Below are 25,524 nucleotides of genomic sequence, written 5' to 3' on the forward strand. Positions count from 1 at the left end.
TCCCGCCTCCTGCCCTCAGAGTCTAGTGGTTTTTCCTTTCTCTCGAGTAGTACTGGAAAAAAAAAAAAAGTTTATTTGTATACTACAGCCCGGACTGGTCTACTTTTTCTTCTTTTTGGACGCTTTAAGCTTCCCCTCGATCAGCCGCTGGCCCTGTTTCTTTATCTCGGCCCGCGAAGGGACGTAGCTATGGTCCACGTCCGCAAACTGGAATGTTTCTGAACAGGCAAGAAAGGAATGGCTTGGCCCCCCCTCTTTCCAGAGACCTCCCTCCTCTACCCGTTTGCTTTGCTGCCATGGGCCATCTCCTGTGACTGGAGGTCATCTCAGAGATGGATCGACGACTGCAGACTCTGTAATCAGACCCCTGCCCTAAGTCACCCAAGGCCAGGGGCCAGACAACCAGGATTTACCAGGATCACCCACACTAGCTGTCCTTACCCCCTCACCCTACCCTGCACTAAAAATTTGGTCTTGGCTCCCTTCTGCCCCTATGTCTCAGGAAAAAAAAAAAACCACAATAATAAACTATCATAAAGATTAACCTTTGTCACTTCTATCAATTAAAACCTTTCCCATTAGTACCCACCCAGTTTGTCAGTATGCTCCAGTTAGACAGAGTGTATGCCTTGAGTTCAGACCCTCTCTAGTTGCAGCCATGGTCCCCGTTCCCCTTTTCCATCTCCTCCCTGTGGCTGCCACCTAGGGCCTCACCTATCATGTCCTCCTCTTGGTCCTCAAACGTAATTCTGGTATTATGCTTCTCCTTTAGAGTCGATGACTCCAGGGCGTCCCTCACCTTTGTGTCAATCTGCAGGGCAGCACGCTTGTCAGCTCGGAGGGGACGTGGGCTTTGTGGGTACCCCCTCCACGGCCCAGGGCTACCTCCTCATTCCTGGACAGTTTTTGCATGCGGTCAGCCAGGTAAATGAGCTTCCCCTCACAATAGTCCAACTTGCCATACACGTCAAGGGTGTCCGAGATCGCTACTTCTTTCTGCAGGCCGGAGGAGCAGCTTGGTTTTCCCGTGGCCCCACCTGGGGGACCCTGGGCACAGCATCTCCTCCCCAGGGGCCGATTACCTGCATGGCTGGCAAGTTGATGCCGATGAGCCGGATGTAAAGGTTATCGACACCCGTCTGGATGGCCAGCAACAGCTGCTGGCTCTTGGTCATGTTGTTGCGGGCCAGCTGGAGCCTCGCTTCTTCCTCGTCTAGCATGCCCTTCATCTTTTTCTCGATAGAACTAAAGCTGTGAAGGAGGTAGGCACAGCCGTGAGGGTGGGACAGTACCCAGGGCCCATTGGGAGGGGGTCCTGAACCGGGAAGCCCGCTTCAAGCGGGCAGGTCCTCTGCTGTTGTGCCAACGAGCAGGTTTAGTGGCACCCGCTAGCTTGTTGCCGTGGGGCCGGCCGGCAGCTCTAGAACATACCCCACAGAGCTGGGCGTCTGGTGGAACTTGAGAAGCGCTTCCTCAAGCTCCAGCTTTTTCATCAGGGCCTCTAACTGTGTCCGCCGCTCCTCGCAATCCTCCATCTGTAGCTCCAGGTTCTCCTCCGTGTTCTTCTGAGCCAGGAAGCGGCCAGCTATGTCCTAACCGGCCCCGGGGGCAGAGGGAAACAGGTGTGGGCCTCCATAGCCCTGGTTTCTCCCGGGCCCCTTCCCCAGCGGACGCTGAAGATTCTCGGTGGGCGATGCTCAGTCGTGACATGGAGTACCTCAGGGTGCTAAGGTTTGTGAGAGGCTGGGCAGACGGATAGCCTGTACATGGCCTGATACACTGCTTTCATGATAGGCAGAGGGTAAAGAGCTCTACCTACCATGAAGAGACCATGTATCGCCTTTAGTCAAGATGCTGTGGACGGCGCTCAAGGCCTGACAAGGGTAACCCTGGTGGATCTATGGCAAGAGGAGGCCAACAGAGGCAGCTGTTCGCTGTGGCTGTCAGGATGACAAGGGGCTAGAGCTAGGTGAGAGGCCAGGTCCTTAGCACTTGGACTTTCATCTGTCCTGTACATAGAACGTGGTGGGGACATGACAGCCATATGCTAAGCCATACTTCAAAAACCCCAGATTTTTTTTTCCAGGTTTGGGAGCATCATGTTTGGGGACTTCCATGGGAGGGGTCTAAGCTTTGTGAACTTTTTTGTTTGTTTGTTTGTTTGTTTGTTTTTTCAAGACAGGGTTTCTCTGTGTAGCCTTGGCTGTCCTGGACTCGCACTGTAGATCAGGCTGGCCTTGAACTCACAGCAATCTGCCTGCCTCTGCCTCCTGAGTGCTGGGATTAAAGCCACCACCACTGGGCTATGAACCTCTTTGAAGAGTATGCTAGGCCACCCTCCAAGTGCCAGGGAGACTTACCCACAGGTGGGAGCACTGCACAGCTGATTTGACCCTTTCTACTAAGGTAGTCACGTCTGTCTGGTATTCCATGTCAGCTATGGAAGTTTCTTTTTTCCTCACTGGGCAGAACAGAGAAGGGGGCCCCTAGTCAGTGGGCAGGGATGGCTAGTTGGTGGCTCTGCAGACACTCAGGTTTCAGAGAAGTCACCCAGGATGCTGGGTGTCCTCGTGTGACCTGCCATCCTGGGCCTGACCCTTCAGAGTGCTTAGGGAGACTCTAGGACAGACGAGGCGCCGGAGCAGCATGCCCTCACGTAGCTTTGGGAAACAGTTCTGAGATGTGACTGGGTGACTGGGATCTAGGTGTTAGAGACAGCGTCTCTGTAGCCACCTTGTGCCGTAAGCTCTCAGATTCTTCTGGCACAATGAGGGAAAGGCAGGAGCTAATTTCCTCACCCTGGGGAGCACAGGTTATACCTAGAGCCTGTGGTGACCTGGCTGGCCAGTCCCAAACATTGCTGGCTGCTGGAGACCTTGGCTGGACAAAGCCAAGAGCTGAGACTCACCCTTCATGCTGTCTGCACTCATCAGATTGGAGGAGAAGTCCAAGTCCCTGCGACCCTGGATGGGAGAAGGAACCAGGTGAGAAGGCGAAGTGAAGGGTCCTCCCAGCCCTTCCCCCAGGGGCAGGGGGTGGGGCTTAGCATGTACACGGCGGTACTTCTCGCTGGTCTCCTTAGTGTGGATCTTGTCGATAAGTTTCTTCTGCTGGTTCAGCCGGTTCTCCCGTGCCCTTCGCTCCTCGATGAAGGTTGCCTCCCCCTGCCTCATGTTCCTCTAAGGACACAGGGATTCAGTGGGGATGATGGCTCAGTAAAGGGTCCTCCCACGGTCCTAAAGCCAGTGGCCAGTTTTCAGTCTTCACCTTCCTGCACTGTGGAACAGAGCTGGCCATTTACTGTCCTCTTAGGTGCCCCTTTGCCCCTGTAGAGCAGAAATTGCTAGATGACACATACCACTGGCTTTTCCTTCTAGCCCAGGCTCTCTATGGTCCTCCAGACCCTTCCTTGCCTTTAATTACCTCCTAGCCTATTCCACTTAGAACCCATTATGTTGGATTTCCTTGGAACGCCACCCTAAAGACCCCTGAAGCCTCTTGTCTACTATACTGACCTAGATATGATGTGGTGGATGACTAGACGAATTACCCACTTCAGGAGAACGGGACTGGCTGGCCCCCTAGTCCTGTCCCCTGAGAGAGACAGAGGTCTTGGGACGTTCAAGGTCAATAGATGCCCATCATCCTGACCACATCTATTCATGGCCTCTGTGCCCAAATGGACTTTCTCTGGCCCGTGGGCAAACAGAGCAACTGGTAGGGCCAACAAGGGATTTCTCCAGTTGGTGTAGGCATGGGATGTCCAGGTAGGTCCTGAACAAGACAGGACCGGTAGGCCAGCTGTTGATGATCGCCCAGGGCTGGGACTCACCTTGACCTCATCAGTAATCATCATGGCATCCTGGGACATGGCTGTCATATCTGACAGCTCCATGGAGTAGTTGGACACCAGGTTCTGAAGCTTGTCTAGCTCTGTGGGGTACCCTGCCAGCACCTGTCAGGGACAGGCAAAGGCAATATGGTCATAGAGCCAATTCCTTTGGTGACGTCATACACGACCTCTGGCTTTCTGAGCTGTCTCGTTCTTGTCTACCCTTCACTCCCATTCTGTGTGAACCCTGGGGGACAGGGTAGGGGTTCTGTCTGTGGCCCAACCTCTGGACAAGGCACAAAGCAAGAGAAAGAAGGGTTCTAGCATGGATAGTCATTGGTGACCTACGGACGCTCACCACCCAGGACAAGAGGATATGACGACCCAATGGTGACCCAGCCAAGGCCAACGAACGCTAAAACCCAGGAGGGTTTTCTTGAAGGACATCTTGGGTCTGAAGTGAAACAGAGGGGCTTGGAAAAAAATAGGTGTGGCGCTAGATAGGGCTCAAAGTGAAGGCCACTTCTGACCAGCCAGTTCTGTGATCTTGGGACCACCTCTAGCCTTTTAATGGCGATCCTGACTTCTTCAGAAGGTTGGGGCTGGCATGGATGGAGAAGTAAGATAGCATGTTTAGCACATGGCTGGGTGCATCGATGACCAAGGAAGCATAGCTATGAATACTTTACTGTTAAAACCTGTGCATGCGGGCTGGAGAGATGGCTCAGTGGATAAAAGCACTCAAGGTCTGCTCTTCCAGAGGTCCTGAGTTCAATTCCCAGAAACCACATGGTGGCTCACAAACATCTATACTGGAATCTGATGCCCTCTTCTGGTAGGCAGGTACACATGCAGATAGAGCACTCATACATAAAATAAAATAAAACTGTCTTTTTAAAAAAAATCTTAAAAACAAAACCCTGTGCATTCTAAATCTTTGCCAATGTAAAAAAAACATGGAGATTTGTTTCAAGTGTGTTTGTTCTGGAAAGAAAGTTCTACAGAGAATACCCAGGTGAAGGAGTGTGTACAGGGCAGGACACAGGAAGGGAAGGTGGGCAGGGCCTTCAGGTGAGCCTCCAGTGTTAGGATCAGATGAGGGGGACAGACCAGATGCTGGCTCAGGGGTGTGACCCCAGCAGGTCATGCCACTCTTTCACCTCCCCTTTTTCCCCTCCATTTAATTAATCACTTTACATCCTGAACCCAGGCCCCTCCTCCTCTCAGTTCCACCCCCATCTCTCCTTCCTCCCAGAGAAGGGGAGGCCCCCAGTTGGTATCAATCCATCCTGGTGTCTCAAGTCAGAGCAGGACTAAGTACATCTTCTCTCACCAGGGAGAGACAAGGCAGCCCAGCTAAGGGAACGTGACCCAGCAGTAGGTAGCAGAGTGGGAGACAGCCCCTACTCCTATTGGTAGGGGACCCACACGATGACCAGGCTGCACATCTGCTACATATGTGTAGGGGTCTAGGCTCAGGCCATGGGAGCTCTTTGGTTCAGTCTCTGTGAGTCCCCGTGTCACTTCCCTTTCTTAGGGCCACCCTTTCAGGCCTGTCTGCCATCCTGCTCTCGGTACCCTGCTGCCCGGAAGCCATTTTCCTCCACTTCCACTACAGATGCTCTGCTCTATGAGCGCTAGGGGTGGTGGTGGGGGTGGTGGTATGTGCACTCAGTGAGATTCATGATCATGCCTCCCTGGGACTTTCATGGGTCAGAATCTGCTTCCTCCTGGATTCCAACACAGAAAGCAGGGGAGCCAGATCCAAAGTGGACAGGATGCTGTGTGCTCGGCATATTTTGGAATGTGAGAGAGGGGTGTATCCTGAAGCATGCTAGCCAACTTCCTGGGAGGTGGGTATGGCCCATCTCTGACCCTCAGAGATCCATACTAAACCATTTACTATGTGAAGGAAAGAATTCTGAGGTTATGATGAGGATGATGATGATGACGGTGGTGATGATGGCGATGATGATGATGGTGGTGGTGGTGATGATGGTGGTGATGGTGGTGGTGGTGATGATGGTGGTGATGATGATGGTGGTGGTGATGATGGTGGTGATGATGATGGTGGTGGTGATGATGATGGTGGTGGTGATGATGGTGGTGGTGATGATGATGGTGATGATGATGGTGGTGGTGATGATGATGGTGGTGATGATGGTGGTGGTGATGATGATGGTGGTGGTGATGATGGTGGTGATGATGATGGTGGTGATGATGATGGTGGTGGTGATGGTGGTGGTGGTGATGGTGGTGATGATGGTGGTGGTGGTGATGGTGGTGGTGGTGATGATGGTGGTGATGATGATGGTGGTGGTGATGGTGGTGATGATGATGGTGGTGGTGATGATGATGGTGGTGATGATGATGGTGGTGGTGATGATGTTGGTGATGATGATGGTGGTGGTGATGATGATGGTGGTGATGATGATGATGGTGATGGTGGTGGTGGTGATGATGGTGGTGATGATGATGGTGGTGATGATGATGGTGGTGGTGATGATGATGGTGATGATTTGCATTTGTTTTTGAGACAGAGTCTCACTGTGTAGCCCAGGCTGGTCTTGGATCTGCAATCTTCCCATCTTAGCCTCTTCACTCTTTTATAGTTTTTATTTATTGGTGTTTCAAGACAGGGTTTCTCTGTGTAGCCCTGGCTGTCCTGGAACTCACTCTGTAGACCAGGCTGGCCTTGAACTCAGAGATCTCCCTGCCTCTGCCTTCCTGAGTGCTGGGAATTAAAGGCGTGGGCTACCACTGCCTGGCCCATCTTAGCTTCTTGAGTGCTGAGATCACAGACCTGTGCTACCATGCTCACCCAGGCTTAAGCCCAAATAATGGGTATATCTCCTAATACACTTGTGTGGAACGGCAAAAATGAAGTTCTCCAAGGAAAGTCTCCACACACTTTCCGGCTGCTTAGAAGACAGTTGCGGGTGGGTCTCCCATGGTGGGGGGGGGGTGGGGGGTGGGCTCACCTTCTTCAGGTAGTCCAGCAGGTCCGTGTATAGCATGTGGATGTTCTGGCTGGAGGTGATCTTGATCATGGTCTTTTCAATGTTATTCTCCAGCTGGCGGATAATCTGGTGGTGGTGGTGGGGTTATGGATCGTTGAAAAGACTTGGTCACAAGACCACCTCCCCACAGCTTCGCATCCGGTGTGATCGCATGTGATCGCATGTGGGGTGGGGATAGGGGCTAGGCTTTCACGCAAGGGTGTTGAGCTCCCCTAGTCCTGCCCCTCCCATCAGGCCCTGCAGATGAAGTCATTATTGTACGTCTTTTCCACCGCCCGACCATCATGTTGAAAATAAATGGCTTTGATTCCCAGCTTTATGTTTCCAGGTGTGGGATAAAACATTACCTTGGGTCATCAGTTTCCTGCTCGTTGTTAGTGAGTTTTCCTGCTTGTACACAGGCATAGACTAAGCAAAGACCATCCCACTCTTGTGATGTAGCCCTTAACCCTCCCGCTGGAGGTCAGTCCCACTGCCTACAGTGTTGTTTTTTTATTTATTTATTTATTTTTATTTTTTTTACCGGAACTCTGCTTAATCAGCCCCCCCCCCCCGCCGTGATACAGGGTCCCTGTCTGAAGGTGGGGTTCGGTGTCCTAACAGAATCTCCACACCCTCCAGTTTAGCCTACCCTGTTAGGAGCCATGCTCACAGAGTCCTGTCGCTTCCTGAGTTCCTGCGCACAGTCGGAGCCCCGACCCCGACCCCATCCCCGGGCACCTGTAGCTGCCGCAGCTCGTCCTTAGTGGTGTCAGGCTGATTCCGTAGGTTGGACAGTTCCAGCTGCAAGCTCTCCAGTTTCTGTCCGCGTAGCCGAGCCAGATGGATCAGCACGTTGTGTGTATTCACACGGTCGAAGACGCACTTGCGCAGCTTCTCCCGAGCCACCTGGGTCCAAGAGGGCGCCCACGCGTGGGTGCGGGGAGGGAGCGCTGCGGGGACCCCAGGAAGGTAACCGGCCCGGGACCCGCGGCTGCCCCCACGGGGAAGCAAGAGATAGGTACAAGCTTTGCTTTTGGCCCGCTCCGTACCGCTTGCTGGGAAGGGAGGGGGGCAACCTCGGGGACTGGGGCCAGAGGCTAGGGTTCCTCTCGGTCCTCTCCTGCCTCGTTACCTCCATACTACTGCGGCAGTATGCCAGCCTCATAGACGTATCCTTCGCGCAGGCCTTGGAGATGGTCCACTGATCGTACTGTGGAGCGGGGGCGGCTGAGCCTGGAGCCTGGCCCTTGGCACTGGTTACTCTGGCATATCCCCCAGCGCCTCTTACTCGGCCGGTAGCCCAGCAAGAAGACTGTTGGTCCTGGTACAACCCCCCCCCCCCCCAGTAGAGGGCGCAGGACCCCTCCAGGGCCATCCCTGCTCTGGTGTGGTGGGGTCCGGAAAGGAGGTCAGAGAACGCAGAGTCCCTGTTACAGGCGGATGTTGGGGAACCTGCCCTGGGCACCAGTTACAGACGAACCCACCCCTGCAGGTTCTTAGGACCAGAGAGAGGGTTAGGGTGTGTGCGTGACCGGCCACCACCTATTCCCGGACTGAGGAGGGATGGGGCTTTTTGCACCTTCTTAGCCAAAGCCCAGTCCTGGGCCCCTCGACGGAGGTTGCTGCGCAGAAGGCTCAGTGTAGCTTTGTTCTGTTTTGTCTTCTCCTTCACGCCCTGGATCTGGAGCGCCCGACATTGTTCTATAGGTAACAGAGGGGAGCAAGATTACCAGAGAGACGGTACGGTGTGGAGAGTCTCAGCAAAGCGTCCAGAGAGGCCAGTAGAATATGGCATTGCCTCTGTGACCATTTTTTCCCCCTCTCCCCCTGCTCTGGAAGACACAAGCTTCCCTGCTCAGTTGTAATCTGCCGGGCAGGAAAGAAGGTGAAGGCAAGAATGGGGCACCCAAGCTGGGCCTGGTGGCGCATGCCTTTAATCGCAGCACTCAGGAGGCAGAGGCAGGCGGATCGCTGTGAGTTCGAGGCCAGCCTGGTCTACAAAGCGAGTCCAGGAGAGCCAAGTCTACACAGAGAAACCCTGTCTCGGAAAAAAAAAGAATGGGGCAGCCTTGTCTTTTCCAGAGCTCTGGTCCCTATAAACAGGCAGATCTCTCCTTGACTGCTTCAACTTTGGATCAGTGCTGTGGTAAATGCACAAGGTCTCCTTGAAGCTTCTCCCGTATCAGCCCCTCACATGTCCCTTCCGTGACGCGCGTCCAGCGTGGGAGCCTGGGTGGGTAGTCGGATGGCAAGCTGCCTAGCGGCTGAGCAGAGTGGCAGATCCCCAGTGTGAGGCTCACCCTGGAGCCGAGTGATGGTCCTTAGCTCCTGTATCTGTGCCTCCATGGCTGCTTCGCTGTGCAACTTCATGGTGGGCCTAAAAGTCCTTCAGGGGTCTTGTGCACCTCTCACCCTCTCCTCACAGTTGCCTGCTCAGCTGAGTCTAGCTTAAGACTGTCTTTGGAATTTCAGCTCATTATGATGGGGACCAAGGTTCTTAATGCCCAGGGAACTCTGAAATCCCATCCTTCCAGAATTTCGTCCTCAGGGCCATCTCTGGGTGTTTGCCCTAAGACAAAGGAGTCTTAAGGCGGCTAAGTTGGACACCAGAGACCTATCTCTTGGTGGTGGTGGTGGTGGTGATGGTGGTGGTGACAACTTTGTGATGGCTAGTACCTCTCACCTCCATGTTCCCTCCCCTGTCCTTAGGGCCACCGAGCAGCCTGACTGAGCCTTCCACACTTAACCTCAAAGTCAGTGCTTGGTGAGACCTCTCTCTAACCCATACTTGAGGCTCAAAGCCCAGGTGCTGGGTGGATGACTTGGCCCCTCATCCCAGCTGCTGACCATCACTGTTCTGTGTCTTCCAACTTTCCCCGACCTGTGCCAGCCTATCTGGCGCCACCCTCCTTGGCTCCTGCATCCCTCAGCTCCGCTGAACCTTGGGTCACAAATTATTGGCAGGGACAAGGCCGTACACCTGTACCCTACCCCTTCCCTTCCAGCAGTATGCAGTGTGTCAGGAACCATCCGTACTCCAGAACACCGTGGGGTGCATGAGACAGATACTTCCATTGACCTGGTCTGCATAGCTAAGTACCCGTGGGGAGCTCGCTCTTCAAGCATTTGTTCTTCAGTCTGGAAATAGACGTCTGGGTCAGGGCACTGCATGCCTGGCTCCTCCGCTGTGTGTGCCTCTGGCTGTTGGTGCTTTCTGTCCCTTTTACTCCATGTGGATGTCCCTCGGTGCCTGTCTGTGTCTTGATTTCTTACAAGAGCATTAGAAAGACTGGATTAGTCCCCGTGGCATCAGTTGGCCCTAATCACTTCATTAAAGGGTCTGTGTCCAACAGTTGCCATCTGAGGTCCAGGGAGTTAGGACTTCAGTGTGTGGGTTCTGGGATTATGTGCTCAGACCGTGTGTATAACCCTGACACATTAGAGCCTGTCTTCCTACGACATCTCACATGGATGCCTCACCTCCTAGCCCCTTTCCAGTCCAGTCTAAACCTCACGGTCACCCTTCGCCTCCCTTCTGATCTATGCCACATCCTCACGTGGACTGGAAGAACCCATCACAGCCATGGCTGCTCTCCTCCCTAGTCGATGGCGGCCCAGCTAGGTATCCAGCTGAGGCACAGTCAACTTAAATCCTCTAGTGTTGGATCTTCCTTTTCCCTCAGATACAGAACTTCTAGTTTTCACTGGCTCAAATGGCTGTTCAGAGCAAGGCTGCCTTCCCAGGTTTCCTTACGGTAGATGTACCCTGTGACTTAGCCCCGGCCAGTAGTGTGTCTGCAGACATGGTGGGTGAACTGTCCTCTTCTTTTCTTCTTTCTGTTTAGTGGGATGAAGATGCAATGGCTGGAGCTGGCGGAGCTATCTGGTGCGATGAGCTAGATGGGGAAGTGGGCGCCATTACAAGGAACGGGTTGAAGGAAGCCTGGGTCCCTGACCCCAGTTCAGCTCTTAGGACACTGCCAGGGCTTGAAGATGGCTTGTCCCTTAAAGTTCACGCTGGAGTTTAACCCCCCATTGTGAAGTTTTGAGAGGGTAGGAAACAAGACTGTGATGTTCCAGGCAGGGCCTTTGAGAGAGGATTGGATTTGCAGTCACCGCGGTAAAGCCGCCATGATCAAACCTTGGTGGCTTTAGAAGAAGAAACGTTATGTTCTCTGTTTCTGCCCGTGTGATGACCTGTGATGTTTCTGGACTCTGTCAGAATGACAGCCACCTCCAAGTGGCTGTTGGACAGTGGGCCTCTGGAACCATGAGCTAAAATAAATGGCTGCTGTATGGCCACAAAGGCGCATAATCACACTTTCTATCCTCCTACTTACTCATTCATTTATTTTACTTTTACAAGACAGGGTTTCTCTGTGTAGCCCTAGCTGTCCTGGAACTCCCTCTGTAGACCAGGCTGGCCTCAAACTCAAAGATCCGCTGGACTCTGCCTCCTGAGTGCTGGGATTAAAGGTATGTACCACCAACACCCAGCCTTGCTTTTTTTAAAAAAAAATTATGTATACAGTATTCTGCCTGCATGTACACGCGCAGGCCAGAAGAGGGCACCAGATCTCATTATAGATGGTCGTGAGCCACCATGTGGTTGCTGAGAATTGAACTCAGGACCTTTGGAAGAGCAGTCAGTGCTCTTAACCTCTGAGCCATCTCTCCAGCCCCAGCTTTGCTTTTCAACAGTACACTTGTACTTATTTATCTCATGTGTGTCTGTGCATGTGTAGTGGGAACCCCCATGTCATGTGGAGATTAGAGGACACCTTGGGGGAACTGTTACTCCTGCCACCATGTGGTTCTTGGGGCTTAAACTCAGGCATCGGGCTTAGCAGCAGGTGCTTTACCCACCTCACCAGCTCTCGTTAAATTGCTTTAGAGCCCACGTGGGAAAACGAATAAGCCATTTATTAGCCATGACTCCCCAACATTCTCCTTGGACTCGGGGTATAGAGGTCAGAAAGGGGCCCTAAAGCACCAGAGGAGAAACACAGGTCTCCTTCACCACACGCAGGCTGCTGCCCCAAGGCTGTGTGCAACAGGACACAACCCTCTCTGGTTCATAGTGATAGCCTGGCTCCTTGCTGCTCTGGAGGAGACCACCCCGCCCCCCCCAAGCCCTTTCGTGAGCTGGTGGTCTAGGCAAGTCCTGGATTTGGGGCAGCAGTGGTCATCACAGGCTTTTCAGGCCAGCTTGCCCGTATGTGTAGGAAACAGACACTCAAGGCTGCATGTGTGTGTTTGGTGAGGCAGGAAGGGCCAGCATGGAGTTAGATGACGTCAAAGTCCTGTGTTCCGGGATTTCCGCTGCTCCAGATCCTCCAACCCCCAGCATGCCCAGCTCTTCTAGTCCTGATGATCTGCAAGAGGCAAAGGCAGACAGCTGGACTCACATCTGTGGTTTTGAGATCCCTGATGCGGTCACACAGACTTAGAATCCCAAGCCTAGGAGGGAGAAGCAAGACTTCAAGGCCAGCCTGGCCTACAGACCCTTTCTCAGAACAAACAAAAAACAAAACAAAACAAAAACCCAAAAGGTATGGTGGTGCACGCCTTTAATCCCAGCACTCAGGAGGCAGACAGAGGCAGGTAGATCGAATCGATGTCAGTTCGAGGCCAGCCTGGCCTACAAAGCGAGTCCAGGAGAGCCAAGGCTACACAGAGAAACCCTGTCTTAAAAAAGAAAGAAAGTTAAAAGAAAAAAGAAAAAAAAAAAAAAAACCAACCTAGGTCTGTAACAAAGACAGGCAAGCCTGAGGTCTACCAACTTGGTGTCAGATTCAGGGGCTCAGCCCTAGACACACTTTTCTGAGTTATCTGTGTAGCTTCAGTGCCCTTCACTCTGTCCCAGGATCACCCTAATTTCCTGGATCTTCCTCCTGAGAATGCTCAGTCTTCGCTGTGCTCTCCTCTGTCCCAGTACCTCCAGAGGGAAGCAGAGATGCCTGGGCTTGCCTTTGTGAAATTGCCTGCTGCCCCTGGGGTGAGGGGGGACTTCTCACCTGTGCGCACGTCTTTGGGGAGCTGCCCCGTCTCCAGGAAGAGCCAGAGGTCGCTGCATTTCTGAGACTCCATTCTTGTCACTCTATAGCTGGCCACAGATCCTACGACTGAGGAACAGGAAGCAGGGGGTGGTGGGTTGGCGGCCTCAGCCTCTGCACTTTTCAGAAGGGGCCCTGGCGCAAGCTACTTCAGGGGAACACAGGGTGGATAGGCTCCAGCCAAAACTAGAGCTGGGCCACAGTCGGGTTTTTTATCTGAAACACACCGACATCGTCGAGTCACTGGCGATGGATGTATCTCTGGGCCTAGCACCTACCTCGGAGTACTCACCGGCAGACACCAGGAAGCTCCACTGCACAGGGTATGGAAACCTCCGCTTAATGAACATCTGCAGGCAGAAGAAAGTCGCACCAGCGCCTGCGAAGAGCCAAGGAACCATCAGTCAGCCAGGCAAGATGCCTTGCGCCACCTGCTGGGCAGACAGGATAGGACAGTAAGTCACAATTTTTTCCCTTTAAGGAGTTCTTTTTGTTACCTCAAGACGCTAGGAACCAGCCTACCTGTGACCAAGGTGAAAACGCCCTTCATGAAGGCGTTCGACTGGCACACGGCATATTCCTCCAGTCCCTGGGATTGAGGGGTGGGGATGGGTGTTCATGGCTCAGTTCCCTTTCTTCCTTCCCTCCTGCTCTGGGCATGACCTGGCCTTGGAGGGGAAGACTGGACACTGGATATATCCCACCCTCCCCCAAAACCGATTGAACGTGCCCTATACAGGTACCAGGTATCCAGGAGGGTACGCCCCCCGCCCCTCCGCCGCCACTCCCCTGCCTCCAGTCTCCCTCAGGTCAGCTTCTAGGGCCAGCACCCCAGGTCAGTCTTCTCACCGGGTGCTTGGCGGCCACGGTGTCATCCACACGGGACAGGCCCAGGTTCACCATGGCTAGTCAAGTTCCGCCTCTACGGAAGATAGACTGTGGGCGGGGTGGGGCCTAAGACGCGGGCCTGCGCAGAACGTAGCAGAAGTCAGGCCCCGACTGCCCGCTAGGGGGCGGAACACACACCGGGAGCTCAGGCGGGCGGGGCGGAGAGCGGCTGGATCACTCCTGGACCTGCACTTGTTTTGCAGTTGAATTTGGGGGTTTCTGTGACCCTGAACGCAGCCCTGGCTTTCGCCACCCCCTCATTTTTACATTCATAGAGCGCAGTGGTTGTTCTTACTACACGAAATGGGGCTTTCTTTGTTTTAAGACTGCAGTTAAAGGGCTCTCTCTCCTAAAGCCGCAACGGAATATAGACCTTTCGGAATCCCAGAAGTTCATTTGAGCCCATTTTTTTGGGGGTGTCAGGGATTGCAGTCCTATGGGGGAGTTCGTAGAGGTAGGCTGGTTGCCCTCAGGAACAGAAGGTACTGGCTAGGCAGGGAGAGGCCAGGACGCGGGACAGACAGGAGACTCCCGGGAGGGAGCCTGTGGGCTGAGCAGTTGGATGGTGTGAGCCAAGAAAGAAAACCTGCGGCTTCTCCGGCTTCAGAGCCGGAGAAGGGCAGAGACTTTGCTGTGGGAAGCAGAATGCGATACTGTTGGGCTCAGAGACCGGATAACAGGTTTGGGTAGGGTTAGGGGTTGCCAGATGATTATGCCTGGATGAAAACCGTGTTGAGGACCTGGCTGTGGTGTGCACCCTAGTTGTCCTAGCACTGGGGAAGCGGGATGATTTTGAGTCAGTCAGAGCTAAACTTGAGCGCCTGTTTCAGCTGGGGCTGGAGGGAATCGAACTCAGGTCTTCGTGGTCGCATGGGTAGAACTTTAAAACCTGAGTCATCTCCACAGCCTCTTTTTTTTTTTTTTTTTTTTTTTTTTTTGGTTTTTCGAGACAGGGTTTCTCTGTGTAGCCTTGGCCATCCTGGACTCACTTTGTAGACCAGGCTGGCCTCGAACTCACAGCGATCCGCCTGCCTCTGCCTCCCAAGTGCTGGGATTAAAGGCGTGGGCCACCACGCCCGGCTCATTTTTTTTTCTTGTTTAGTTATGTATGTCTCTATGTGGGTGTGTGCACATGTGTGTAGGTGACTGCATAGGCCAGAAGAGGGCATTGACTCCCCTGGATCCGAGTTACAGGCATATCTGAGAGAGGTGCAGGGAAATGAGTTCCAGTCCTCTAATAAGTATACCGGGCCGTGATGGCGCACGCTTTTAATCCGGGAGGCAGAGGCAGGTGGATCTCTGTGAGTTCAAGGCCAGCCTAGTCTACAAAGTGAGTCCAGGACAACCAAGGCTACACAGAGAAACCCTGTCTAGAACAGCTTCCCCCCCAAAAAAAGACTAGTAAGTGCTGTTATCTGCTGAGCCATCTCTCCAGCAGCCCCCTTCTTTCTTCCTCCTCCTCCATCTCTCCCACTCCGAAACAAGGGTTCTTTCTCTGTGTAGCCCTGACAGTCCTGGAATTGCTCTGTAGGGCAGGCTGGCCTCAAACTCAAGAGACTGGCCTTCCTTTGCCTAAAGGCACATGCCGCCACACCCAGCTATACTCATTCCTTAAAAAAAAAAAAAAAAAGATTGATAATTGGGTGTTAGAGAGATGGCTCAGTGGTTAAGAGCACTGGCTGCTCTTCCAGGGGTCCTGAGTTCAATTTCCAGCAACCACATGATGGCTCACAACCCTCTAGGATAAGATCTGGTGCCCTCTTCTGGCGTGCAGGGCAACAGACAGGTAAAAACACTATACATAATAAATAAATAAATCTTTAATAAAAAGATTGGTTATTGTTTATTAATTAAATAATTCTATATGAAATCTTGAGCAACACAGATGCTCCTACAAGTAAAAACTGACCCCAAGCCTCATCAGCTGGCATTAGCTGGTACCTACCAGTGGAAGAGATGTGAAGAAGAGACTGTACAGCCAGTGGGTCCCAGTGCCTTGGGGACCCCTCTGTCTTCAGATCCCCATGCCAGCTTCTCACGCAGGCCTCTGCTGCCTCCCTCCTCACACCCAGCTTCTGCACTTACCCCTTGCCCTTCCTGCAGCTTGGGTTGGGTCTGCGTTCCCGGCCCTGACTGTAAGATTTGTCACTTCAGTTTGTTGCTATGGCCCTGTGTGTCCATATGGATGGCAGTACCATTTGCCTCCCCTAACACTGGCACCCACGGTACTCCGCTATTCTGATGCTCTTCTTTCTTAGGGCCCAGGCCCGTAGGTCTCAGTTCAGTTGCTACCTCTACTTTCTGTGCTTGCTGCCTCTCTGATGGGCAACCTTCAGGACCCTGAAGCCTTGGCAAGACCGGGTGTCTGGTCAACAATGGTCAGGAAGCTCCTGGCCTGTACTCCTGGGCCTCGGCCTAGGCCTGGGCATAGCACTGCCACCAGCTGCTACATGGCTATGGGGCTGCACAGTAGGCCTCACCCTCTAAACCTTCAAGAACAGAGCAACTTGTTTTCTGAGAATGAGCCAGGGATGGCTCTCAGCAATACTCAGCCCTTTGGGCCTCAGTTTGCTCTTAAGGTGCAGTGTGAGCATCTGTCCAGGGGCCTCTGGGCTCCTTCTGGCCGAATCTCAGGCACCTAAGGCTTCCCTGTGCCCATCAGCAGGTCCCCTGTCCTCCCAGAGTTCCTGAGGTCACCCCCTTTGGTTTTCTGGGGCTATACTAAGCACTGGCCACTTTGATTCATATCCCTCCTGTGCTCAGAATGGTCATAGAGTTGCTGTGGTAGAAGAGACTGTGGGAAGGGACTCCGAGCCCCATGAAACCATTGCTACATCTCTGTCAGGGCTACAGCAGGCACTGACTTGGTGTCCCTTTGGCCTTTCTATACATTAATGGGCTTGTTCCTGGGAGCAGGTCTTAGAAGGCTGTGATGGCGCCTCCCTGGCCCTGTTGTCTTGGTGGGGGGTCTCAGCCTCAAAGCTGGCCTAGATGTCTGGGGGCCTCCCTTGCCTGCCACTCTTTGATGCTGAAGACCCTCTGAGAGATCAGGCTGTCATTTCTGCTTCTTTGACCTTTGACCTTTATTAGTGCACACTAGTTACGCGCTGGACACTAGGCAGAGGGGAGTGTAGAGAGCACACACAGATGGCATGCAGACTTCGCCTTGTCATGATCCCTTCCCTCATGTCCCCACAGATATGGCTGCAGTGCTGGATGTAGGGGCACCTTAGGATGCCCGGATTTTCATCTCAGCAACCTTGTAAGAGTAGTGGTGGCCTCGGCCAGATAGCCAGTTGACGCCATCTGCATAACTCTCGTGGGAGCCAGGCAAGTAGCGCCCATTGAGGTTGGACTGGTGACAGTCATGGTACCACCAGGCCCCGTGGAACAAAGCCGCACAATTATTCAGGTTTGGGTCGTTGTCTTGGTCATGGGTCGTGAACCACATGCCGCTGTGCTTTGTCAGGGAGTCTCCTGGAAAGACTCACACCTGTCAGCCCTCAGAGGCAGAGCCCAGCTCAGAGGGGCAGGGCAGCTTGCAGGCTCCTCTCCACGTCCCCACTAATAGCCGCTGGCTTTCCGTGTGACTTACCTGCAGTGCCCCCAAGAAACTGCCCCAGGGTCAGCTTGTATTTCTCCTGTTCTCCAGACACCTGGAATGAGCTGTACTTGGCATAGGAGGTTTCACCTTGGAAATCTCGAAAGTCAACCCGGAGCTCTTGGTTCCCTGGCAACATGGGGGTGGGGGGGAGGGGTAGAGAGGAGAAGATTGAGGCCAGGCAGTGAGGTGGAAAGCAGGCGCTGGCTAAGGTGCTGCCCCCTCACCATTGGCTGTGAGCAGGTGCAGATAGTCATTGCCCAGCCAGAACTCTGTGCCCAGGTTGCCAAAGCCTCTCTTGTAAGTGTCCCAATCTCGGAAGAAATCGATGGACCCATCCACTCGTCGTTGGAAAACCTGTGGGGTGGGCAGGGCAGCCTGTGGGTGTGGGGCTCCGAAGAGTAGGGACTGGAGGGGTGCATCCAGGCCCTGGCAGGAGGCGGGTGGCACAGGCGAATGAAAAGGTGATTTGGGGGCCTGGGCGGTGGTGGCACGCACCTTTAATCCCAGCACTCGGGAGGCAGAGGCAGGCGGATCTCTGTGAGTTCAAGGCCAGCCTGGTCTACAAAGTGAGTCCAGGACAGCCAAGGCTACACAGAGAGACCCTGTCTTGAAAAACCAAAAAAAAAAAAAAAAAAAAAGAAAGAAAGAAAGACAAGGTGATTTGGTGGGCTCTAGTGGCCCAATGCAGAAGGTGGTGCCGCCAGATGTTTTGATGCCTCTGTCATGACTGGGGTTCCTTCGCCACAGCTGACTTCACAGAGTTCTAGGTTCTGGCCCACTGGTGTTCCATGTCTCCTTTGTGGAGGCGCCACACTCTGTCTGGTTACTCTGTCATCTCCCTGCCTTTGGGTCTCCAGAGTGTGGCTGCTGTGTGCAAACCTCTTATGCCCACACTGAGCCTTCTTACTCACCGTCCAGCCCCCACCGTCCGTATCCATGTCACAAAGCACAGTCAGTGGCCGGCAGTCAGGGAGATAGATGGTGTACCAGCCAGTCAGGAAGACCCCTTGTGTCAGCATGTCTTTGCAGCTCCGGGGTCCTGTACCATGGGGAAGTGGTCAGGATTGGCCTGTGCCTGGGGTGTGCTCCAGGGTCAGAAGCCGAAGCAAGAGGATCCAGTAATGTGTGTGTGTGTGTGGGTCACATTCTGGATGCATTCTTTTTGGGGGTGGTTTCAAGACAGGGTTTCTCTGTATAGCCTTAGCTGTCCTGGACTCACTTTGTAGACCAGGCTGGCCTCGAACTCACAAAGATCCACCTCTGCCTCCCAAGTGCTGGGATTAAAGGCTTGCGCCACCACACCCGGCTCCTACACTGTATTCTTGATGGCAGGGAGTAGGAGGGGCCAGCCGGGAGGTCACTTACCTCTCTGGCACAGGGCGTCTCCCAGCTCCTTCTCACCTGGCCAGGGGACATAAGTGTCATTCTCTTCCTTGGTTCCTTCCCAGCACAGATGCATCCCCGAACACTCCAGATTCTACTTGGCATAGCTGGTGTTGAAGAACCCAGAACACCGGTCCTGGCTGGCCCTGCGGGCTTGGGCTCTGCTGTGTGACTGGCTGCCCTCTGTGCTTTGTCCTGTCACTATGTCGAGAGCTGGGAAGCTGGCAGGGCCCAGAGATGCTTCAGGCCACTTCAACCCCTGAAGCTGAGGCGGTGGGGTGAGTCCTTCCTCTTGGGTCTCTGGACCCTGAGGCCTTTCTGATGCTCTTTTGCTACCATTCAGGCTCCCATGGGCCCCAGTCGGAGCTCAGTCTTCTTTATGTACAACTACGGGGTAATGAAGCTGGAGACTGTAAAGGAGACTTTGGGGTGCACTTACCCAGTGACGACACAGCTCCCACGTCACCTTTCTGCCCTGGAGGAATACAGCATACCAAACTTGTCCCAGAGCTGGAATCCTGCCACACCCTCTGTCCCACACCTCTCCAAGCATCCAGCATCTCCTCTGGTCTATGGGCCCTCAACATTCTGATATGCATAATGAGCCAGGGAGACTTCGGGGGCCCTGAAGTAGTGCTTCTGGGGACATCTTCCCTTCTTTGTACTCAAGGCTCCCCTTAAGCCAACAAGAAGACCCTAATCCCACATTGCTCCACGTGGAGCTAACCTTCTTGGTCCCTTCCTGAGAAGCGTTGGTGATCAGGCTCACCTTTGGCTCCTGGGGGCCCAGTGTTTCCTGGCTCTCCTGTAGGCAGAAGGGGCAATTGTCACAGTGCTGGTGTCCCCAAGGGAGGAGGCTCTTCTTCACTGCAATGTGTGTGTGTGTATGGGTGTGTGCGCACGCATCCATGTGCCCATATGAGCAGAACTTGTAGGAGAGAGACCTGAATACCCAGCCTGCTGGCAAGTGGACAGGCCTGCAGCTGCATAGAGCACAGGGGAGGAACATGTAGGGGCCAAGGTGCTACTGGTACTGTCCCCGAATCCTGTCTGGATTTTGGGCAGACAGACCCATGGGAGAGTTCCCTCTTACCTTTGCTGCCGGCAGGCCCCATCTTCCCTGGGCTGCCCTGAAAGCCCCGCTCTCCTGCAAACATAAAAAGCACACTGGATCCAGCTGCCTAAGGTAGGACTGGCCAGGGTGGGGGGTGAAGGGGCGCCCCCGTCCATCCAAATCTCTACCTCTCCCAGCGGGGCTTCCAGGCTCCCCTTTGGGCCCAGGTGGACCAGGAAAGCCTGGACAACTTTGGATGACAGCCACCTTGTCTTGGGTGCCCAGACCTACGACCTTGACATCTGCACAGGATAAAAAGAGGCGTGGCTTTGGAGCAGTATTGAAAAGCGTGGTTTTCTGTACCCATTAATACCCCAAGGAAGTAGAGTGACAGCCTGTCTCTGCATATGTTCCCAGACTGCTTTTCTCTTCTTTTTGGTTTTTCAAGACAGAGTTTCTCTGTGTAGTCTTGGCTGTCCTGGACTTGCTTTGTAGACCAGGCTGGCCTCGAACTCACAGCGATCTGCCTGCCTCTGCCTCCCGAAGCTGGGATTAAAGGCGTGCGCCACCATGCGCGACAGTATGTCCCATTTCTTGCTGCTACATGTACAGGCATGTACAGGTATGTGTGTGCCCACATTCCTGAGCAGAGCAATTCTTACCTGGACAGGCACCTCTCTCCTGGCCCAGGACCTGGGATGGACAGAGACAGAGCAGTACTGAAAGGGCCCACAGAGTGGGCCACTCCATTGCTCTGGGCACAGCAGCTATGCCTTGACTCCCTGGGGCCAGAGCTGAGGCCTAATGAACAATGTATGAGGTGAAGGCTCCCTCTGCCTGGGTTCCTCACAGCTCAGCTTTTCTCCTGACAAGGACCCCAAATTAAAGATGGGCTCACTTTCTGTGTGTCACCAGATGACCATCCCCCGACAGCCGGTAGTCCCCTGTGGTGCATGAGTACACTACTCACAAACCCAGCCTCCCAGGGACCACATGCAAGTGGTGCTGTGCTCAGCACACTGGCCTGGCCAGCACTGGGGATTTGGCGACATGAGGACACCACCGCCTCCTCGCCTTCCTCTTCCTCCTCTACCTTCCTCTTTTTCCTCTGCCTTCCTCTTCTGCTTCTTGTCCTTAGTGAATGCAGTTGCCCTCAACAAACTTGGAGACTATTGTATGCTCAATTTTCTTAACTAAAATATTTATTAACAACTTAGTGGCTGAGCATATATCACTTATAACCCGACTAAGCAAAACAATAGGAAATGAGGATTAATGGACACAATAACAAAACTGTAAGGCTATCAGTTCTGAGGAACGATTCTCCTGGCGCAATCTGCAGGATTTTTTCTGCTGGAACTTAGAGTAACCAGAACCCAGAACCTCAGCAGAAGCTGGAGCCCCGAAGCCTTCCCTCGAGTGGTTCTTTCTAGGAGCGTCATGAAGTGCAGCGATGAACAGCCAAAACTATCCCAAGTCTCCAAAAAGCCCCGCCTCCAGTTCTGGGCTCACTATATATCTCCTCCCAGAGTCTGTTCACGGGATCTTTTCAGCTGGCAACAAGGTCCCGCGCGAGGTGGTCAGTTTTCTAGTGGATTAACCTCACCTGTTCTCTCACAAAACCGTTCCAATACCGCACTTGGGATCCTACAAAACAGGTTTATCTCTCCTTCAGACTACCAATGAAGATTCCTGAAGAAGTAGCTCCAAAAGACAAGGCTCCTTGGAGGCTCAGGAAACAATTTGATGGTGTTGCTACCTGCTGAGGCCCCTAAGAGCCAACACTGTGCCTGGAGCTCCCCAGCCTCCCATTTATGTGCACAGCAGACAGAAGGGGCCTTGCTGAGAGAGGGCACTAACTGGCCTCTGGGCCTGGAGGGAACTGAGCCTGGACATTGGCCTGGCTAGGGTTGGGTAGTGAGCAGGATGCCCACGGGACCTGAGTGGCTGGAGCTGGTGAAGGAGCTGGTGACAGGAGAAGGGGAAAGGGGTAGTTTGGCGGTGGATAGAGCTGGGGTGCAGGGGCTGCTCTGACTGTGGTACTGGCCTCCAGCCGCCAAAGCCCTCGGTGCCAGGATTGGCTTCCTGGCTCCAGCACCTGGCTTCACAGAGGCCAGTCTTCCCTCTGTTGGCCCCTGGCTAGCTCCCCAGGAAGCCCTGTATTTATGTCTGGTGATTTGTATTTACATCAGTAGTGGAAAGTTTTGGTGTCTTTAAAAACTTTGTTGTGGCCAGGCGTGATGGCGCATGCCTTTAATCCCAGCATTTGGTAGGCAGAGGCAGGCAGATCGCTGAGTTCGAGGTCAGCCTGGTCTACAAAACAAGTCTAGGACAGCCAAAGCCACATAGAGAAACCCTGTCTCAAAAACCCAAGCCTCCCCCCAACCCTCCCAACCCCAAAAAACTCCATTATGTTTTATAAACATGCTTTCATCTTAATCCCAGTGTGGGATACAGGGCTGATTCATACTGTCCGCAGCAGCTGACTCTGCCTAGTGCAGGCTCTGAGAGGGGCTCTGTGCCAGCTGTAGTTTAATTCTGAGGACTCTGGAGAGGGAATAAATGCCAAAGCCAGAGGAGAGATGGGGGGTGGGGGGTATTCTGAGAAAGAAGCAGCACGCTGCTCCCCACCCCCACTTCCTTCGCTCCTGGCTGCTGTGGTTGCAGTTTGAGAAGTTGGAGACGTCCTGAACCGACTTGCCGACTTGCCCCAAGGAACCTGATGACCCTAACCAGCAGGAAGCAGCTAAAGAGAACTGCCCCCCCTCCCCCCTAACTCCACCTCCCCCCCCCACTGCCTTCTAACCTTCTTCTCTCCTACCTAGTGTTGGGGGGTTTGAAGGGATGAGGGTGAAGAAGGAGGAAAGAGATAATAAGAAATCCAAATGAGGGTGGGAACAGGAAGATAAGAGGGAGGGAATTACATTCAAGATGTAATGTAAATAAATTATAATAAAAACAAATAAACAAAACAAACACAAAGAAATCCAAGTAAAATAGCTTTTTAAAAAGGTGCAATGTGGAGCCGGGCGTGGTGGCACACACGCCTTTAATCCCAGCACTTGGGAGGCAGACGCAGGTGGATCACTGTGAGTTCAAGGCCAGCCTGTTCTACAAAGTGAGTCTAGGACAGCCAAGGCTACACACAGAGACTTTGTCTTGAAAAACCAAACAGAGACTTTGTCTTGAAAAACCAAAAAAAAAAAAAAAAAAAAAAAAAAAAAAAAATGCAGTGTGCATCTTAGAGTGTCCTAGCCACCAGAGGAGTCTGTCTGCCATTGCAGGCCAGGAAGGAGCTGGGTTGGATTAGAATTCCTGTCTCCTCAGGCTTTCTTTGTAACTGCATTGGAAGCAATCGGGCCAGGCCTTGGCCTCCGGTTGTCCCTTACTTGCTATATGATGTTTGGATGTCCAGAAGGTGCCTTTGGCTCTCTGAGTCTTGCTTCTACATCTAGATGAATAGCAGTTGCTGCCCCTTGCTCAGCATGTGTCCCCGCATTACACCTGTGCCACCGTCTGTGGACTGACCCCAAGCCGGTAGAGCTCCCATAGCCAGCACCGTCACTTTATAAAAGAAGTTCCTTTTTTCAAGAGGAAGACCTACCCATGTGGATGAGTTAGAAAATGTGCCAAGAGCTGGAGAGATGGCTCAGAGGTTAGGAGCACTGACTGCTCTTCCAGAGGTCATGAGTTCAATTCCCAGCACCCACAGGGTGGCTCATAACCATCTATAATGAGATCTAATGCCCTCTTCTCTCATTCATGCAGGCGGAGTACTGTATACATAATAAATAAATAAAACTTAAAAGAAAAGAAAAGAAAATGCGCCAAAACACAAAGGCTGCTCTCTTTGCTACAGAGAAGGCTCTGGGTCTCCTTTTTGCCAATTGCACCCCTTTCTCTTTTCCTTGAATGTGAGTGGTTTGCAGCTTGCTGGCTCTCCTGGCCTACAGGCCAGACCAGGCAGCAGTGCGTTCTGTCATTTCTACCCCACCCTGACTTCTTCGGGCCACTGACTTCCTTCTTCTCTGTCCTAACTGGCATTGATTCCTGCAGAATGTGCTCTTTCCTGCCCCTGGCCTGACCCGAGGATCATCCAAAAAGCAAGCTTCCTAGCATAGCAGTAGCTTCTCTCCCGGATCTGCAGCTCCAGCAAGCCGAGGCTCAGGTCGAGCACTACAGTAATCTGTGCATGTTTTAAAAAATAAAAACTCTAATATGGAGGACATTTTCCAGAGTTATCCATTTCCATCCAACGTCACACCTCGATTGATTTTTTTAAATTTTATTTTTGATTTTTGGTTTTTTTTTTTTTGGTTTTTCGAGACAGGGTTTCTGTGTAGCCTTGGCTGTCCTGGACTCATTTTGTAGACTAGGCTGGCCTCCAACTCACAGCAAGTTACCTGCCTCTGCTTCCCCAGTGCTGGGATTAAAGGCGTGTGCCACCATGCCTGGCCCTAAAATTTCATTTTTATTTCTCTTTAAAATTTATTTTATTGGGCCAGGTATGGTGGCTCATGCCTTTAATCCCAGCACTCGAGAGGCAGAGGCAGGCTGATCTTTGTCAGTTCGAGACCAGCCTGATCTACAGAGTGAGTCCAGGACAGCCAGGGCTACACAGAGAAACCCTGTCTCAAAAAAAATTTTTTTTTATGAGCCGGGCATGGTGGTGCATGCCTTTAGTCCCAGCTCTTGAGGGGCAGAGACAGGCAGATCGCTATGAGTTCAAGGCCAGCCTGATCTACAAAGCAAGTCCAGGACAGCCAAGGCTACACAGAAACCCTGTCTCGAAAAAAAATTATTTTATGCATATGGGTATTTTGCCTGCATGTATGCCTGTGTAACATATACATGTTTTGTGTCCATGGAGACCAGAAAGGGGTGTTGCATCCCAGAGAAAAAAAAGCCTCCATGTGGGTGCTCGGAATAGCATCTTGCTCCTCTGGATGAGCAGCCAGTGCTCACCTGCTGAGCCATCATTCCTGACTCTACATTTTATTTTTGTTGTTAATTGTGTGCATGTGTGTGTGTGTGTACACACATGTGTGCAAGGTCTCTGAGGAGGCCAGAATAGAGTTGGATCTCCTGGAGGTGGGTTTCAGGCAGTTGTGAGCTACCTGACTTGGGTGCTGCAACCTCTGGGTTGTCTCTTCAGCCTTGCTCATCATTTCTTTTTTCTTTCTTTCTTTCTTTCTTTCTTTCTTTCTTTCTTTCTTCCTTTCTTCCTGTGTGGTGTGTGTGTGTGTGTGTGTGTGTGTGTGTGTGTGTGTGTGTGTGTGTGTGTTCGGAGACAGGGTTTCTCTATGTAGCTTTGGCTGTCCTGGAACTTGCTCTATAGACCAGGCTGGCCTCAAACTCACAGAGATCTGCTTGCCTCTGCCTCCCAAGAGGTTGAATTAAAGGTATGTGCCACTACTGCCTGGCTGCCAATCACTTTTCTACCCTATGCAGTTGAATTATTTTGCTTTTACCCCTCTATTTTTAACATTTGGACAGGAATGGTGGTATGTGCCTGTAGTCCTGGAACTGGGGAAGCAGAGGTGGGGAGATCTCTGCAATCTTAAGGCTAGCCTGGGGTACACGGGCTAGTCCAGGGTACACGGTGAGTTTCAAGCCAGTCAGGGCTCAATAGTGAGACTCCATGTTAAAAAGACAAAACAAATTAAAACAAAACAAAACCTCTTTGAGTTCTTTACATATTTTGG

At 52.7% G+C, this 25,524-nt stretch overlaps 3 protein-coding genes across 3 annotated transcripts; all 3 read right to left on the reverse strand.

The window, feature by feature from the left end:
- Positions 1-31: 31 nt before the first annotated feature.
- Positions 32-9,204, reverse strand: Ccdc183 (coiled-coil domain containing 183). Its single transcript, XM_051166308.1, has 14 exons — positions 9,135-9,204; positions 8,414-8,535; positions 7,967-8,044; positions 7,573-7,740; positions 6,814-6,918; positions 3,833-3,955; positions 3,054-3,179; positions 2,909-2,963; positions 2,361-2,461; positions 1,432-1,592; positions 1,083-1,251; positions 886-996; positions 715-811; positions 32-218 (listed from the first exon to the last, which is right to left on the reverse strand). Exons 1-14 carry the CDS (start codon positions 9,202-9,204, stop codon positions 100-102), a joined length of 1,605 nt encoding a protein of 534 aa, XP_051022265.1. The 3' UTR covers positions 32-99.
- A 3,534-nt stretch (positions 9,205-12,738) lies between these two features.
- On the reverse strand, positions 12,739-13,869 carry Tmem141 (transmembrane protein 141). Its single transcript, XM_051166309.1, has 4 exons — positions 13,740-13,869; positions 13,413-13,479; positions 13,183-13,269; positions 12,739-12,959 (listed from the first exon to the last, which is right to left on the reverse strand). Exons 1-4 carry the CDS (start codon positions 13,791-13,793, stop codon positions 12,739-12,741), a joined length of 429 nt encoding a protein of 142 aa, XP_051022266.1. The 5' UTR covers positions 13,794-13,869.
- Positions 13,870-16,979: 3,110 nt separating this feature from the next.
- LOC127207020 (ficolin-1-like) lies at positions 16,980-20,742 on the reverse strand. The gene is made up of 11 exons (XM_051166310.1): positions 20,732-20,742; positions 20,482-20,512; positions 20,008-20,146; positions 19,859-19,912; positions 19,535-19,570; positions 19,205-19,240; positions 18,748-18,783; positions 18,294-18,421; positions 17,607-17,736; positions 17,374-17,508; positions 16,980-17,255 (listed from the first exon to the last, which is right to left on the reverse strand). The coding sequence occupies exons 1-11, from the start codon at positions 20,740-20,742 to the stop codon at positions 17,008-17,010; spliced, it is 984 nt and encodes a 327-aa protein (XP_051022267.1). The 3' UTR covers positions 16,980-17,007.
- Between the last annotated feature and the right edge of the window lie 4,782 nt (positions 20,743-25,524).

The sequence above is a fragment of the Acomys russatus genome, chromosome 24 (assembly GCF_903995435.1).
Source record: "Acomys russatus chromosome 24, mAcoRus1.1, whole genome shotgun sequence".
Lineage (NCBI taxonomy): Eukaryota > Metazoa > Chordata > Mammalia > Rodentia > Muridae > Acomys > Acomys russatus.

What these genes read in the sequence shown, in the direction of transcription:
- Ccdc183 (XM_051166308.1), bottom strand. Translation starts at nt 9,204, where the DNA reads ATGAAGTTGCACAGCGAAGCAGCCATGGAGGCACAGATACAGGAGCTA. An exon ending in GAGTGCAGACAGCATGAAGG is followed by an intron (nt 2,462 to 2,908) that starts GTGAGTCTCAGC and finishes TGTTCTGCCCAG; the next exon opens with TGAGGAAAAAAGAAACTTCC. An exon ending in CCAAGAGGAGGACATGATAG is followed by an intron (nt 219 to 714) that starts GTGAGGCCCTAG and finishes TTGCCTGTTCAG; the next exon opens with AAACATTCCAGTTTGCGGAC.
- Tmem141 (XM_051166309.1), bottom strand. Translation starts at nt 13,793, where the DNA reads ATGGTGAACCTGGGCCTGTCCCGTGTGGATGACACCGTGGCCGCCAAG. An exon ending in CGTTTTCACCTTGGTCACAG is followed by an intron (nt 13,270 to 13,412) that starts GTAGGCTGGTTC and finishes GGCTCTTCGCAG; the next exon opens with GCGCTGGTGCGACTTTCTTC. An exon ending in GAGCTTCCTGGTGTCTGCCG is followed by an intron (nt 12,960 to 13,182) that starts GTGAGTACTCCG and finishes CCTGTTCCTCAG; the next exon opens with TCGTAGGATCTGTGGCCAGC.
- LOC127207020 (XM_051166310.1), bottom strand. An exon ending in TGGAAGCCCCGCTGGGAGAG is followed by an intron (nt 19,913 to 20,007) that starts GTAGAGATTTGG and finishes TTATGTTTGCAG; the next exon opens with GAGAGCGGGGCTTTCAGGGC. An exon ending in GTTTCTTGGGGGCACTGCAG is followed by an intron (nt 17,256 to 17,373) that starts GTAAGTCACACG and finishes GAGTCTTTCCAG; the next exon opens with GAGACTCCCTGACAAAGCAC.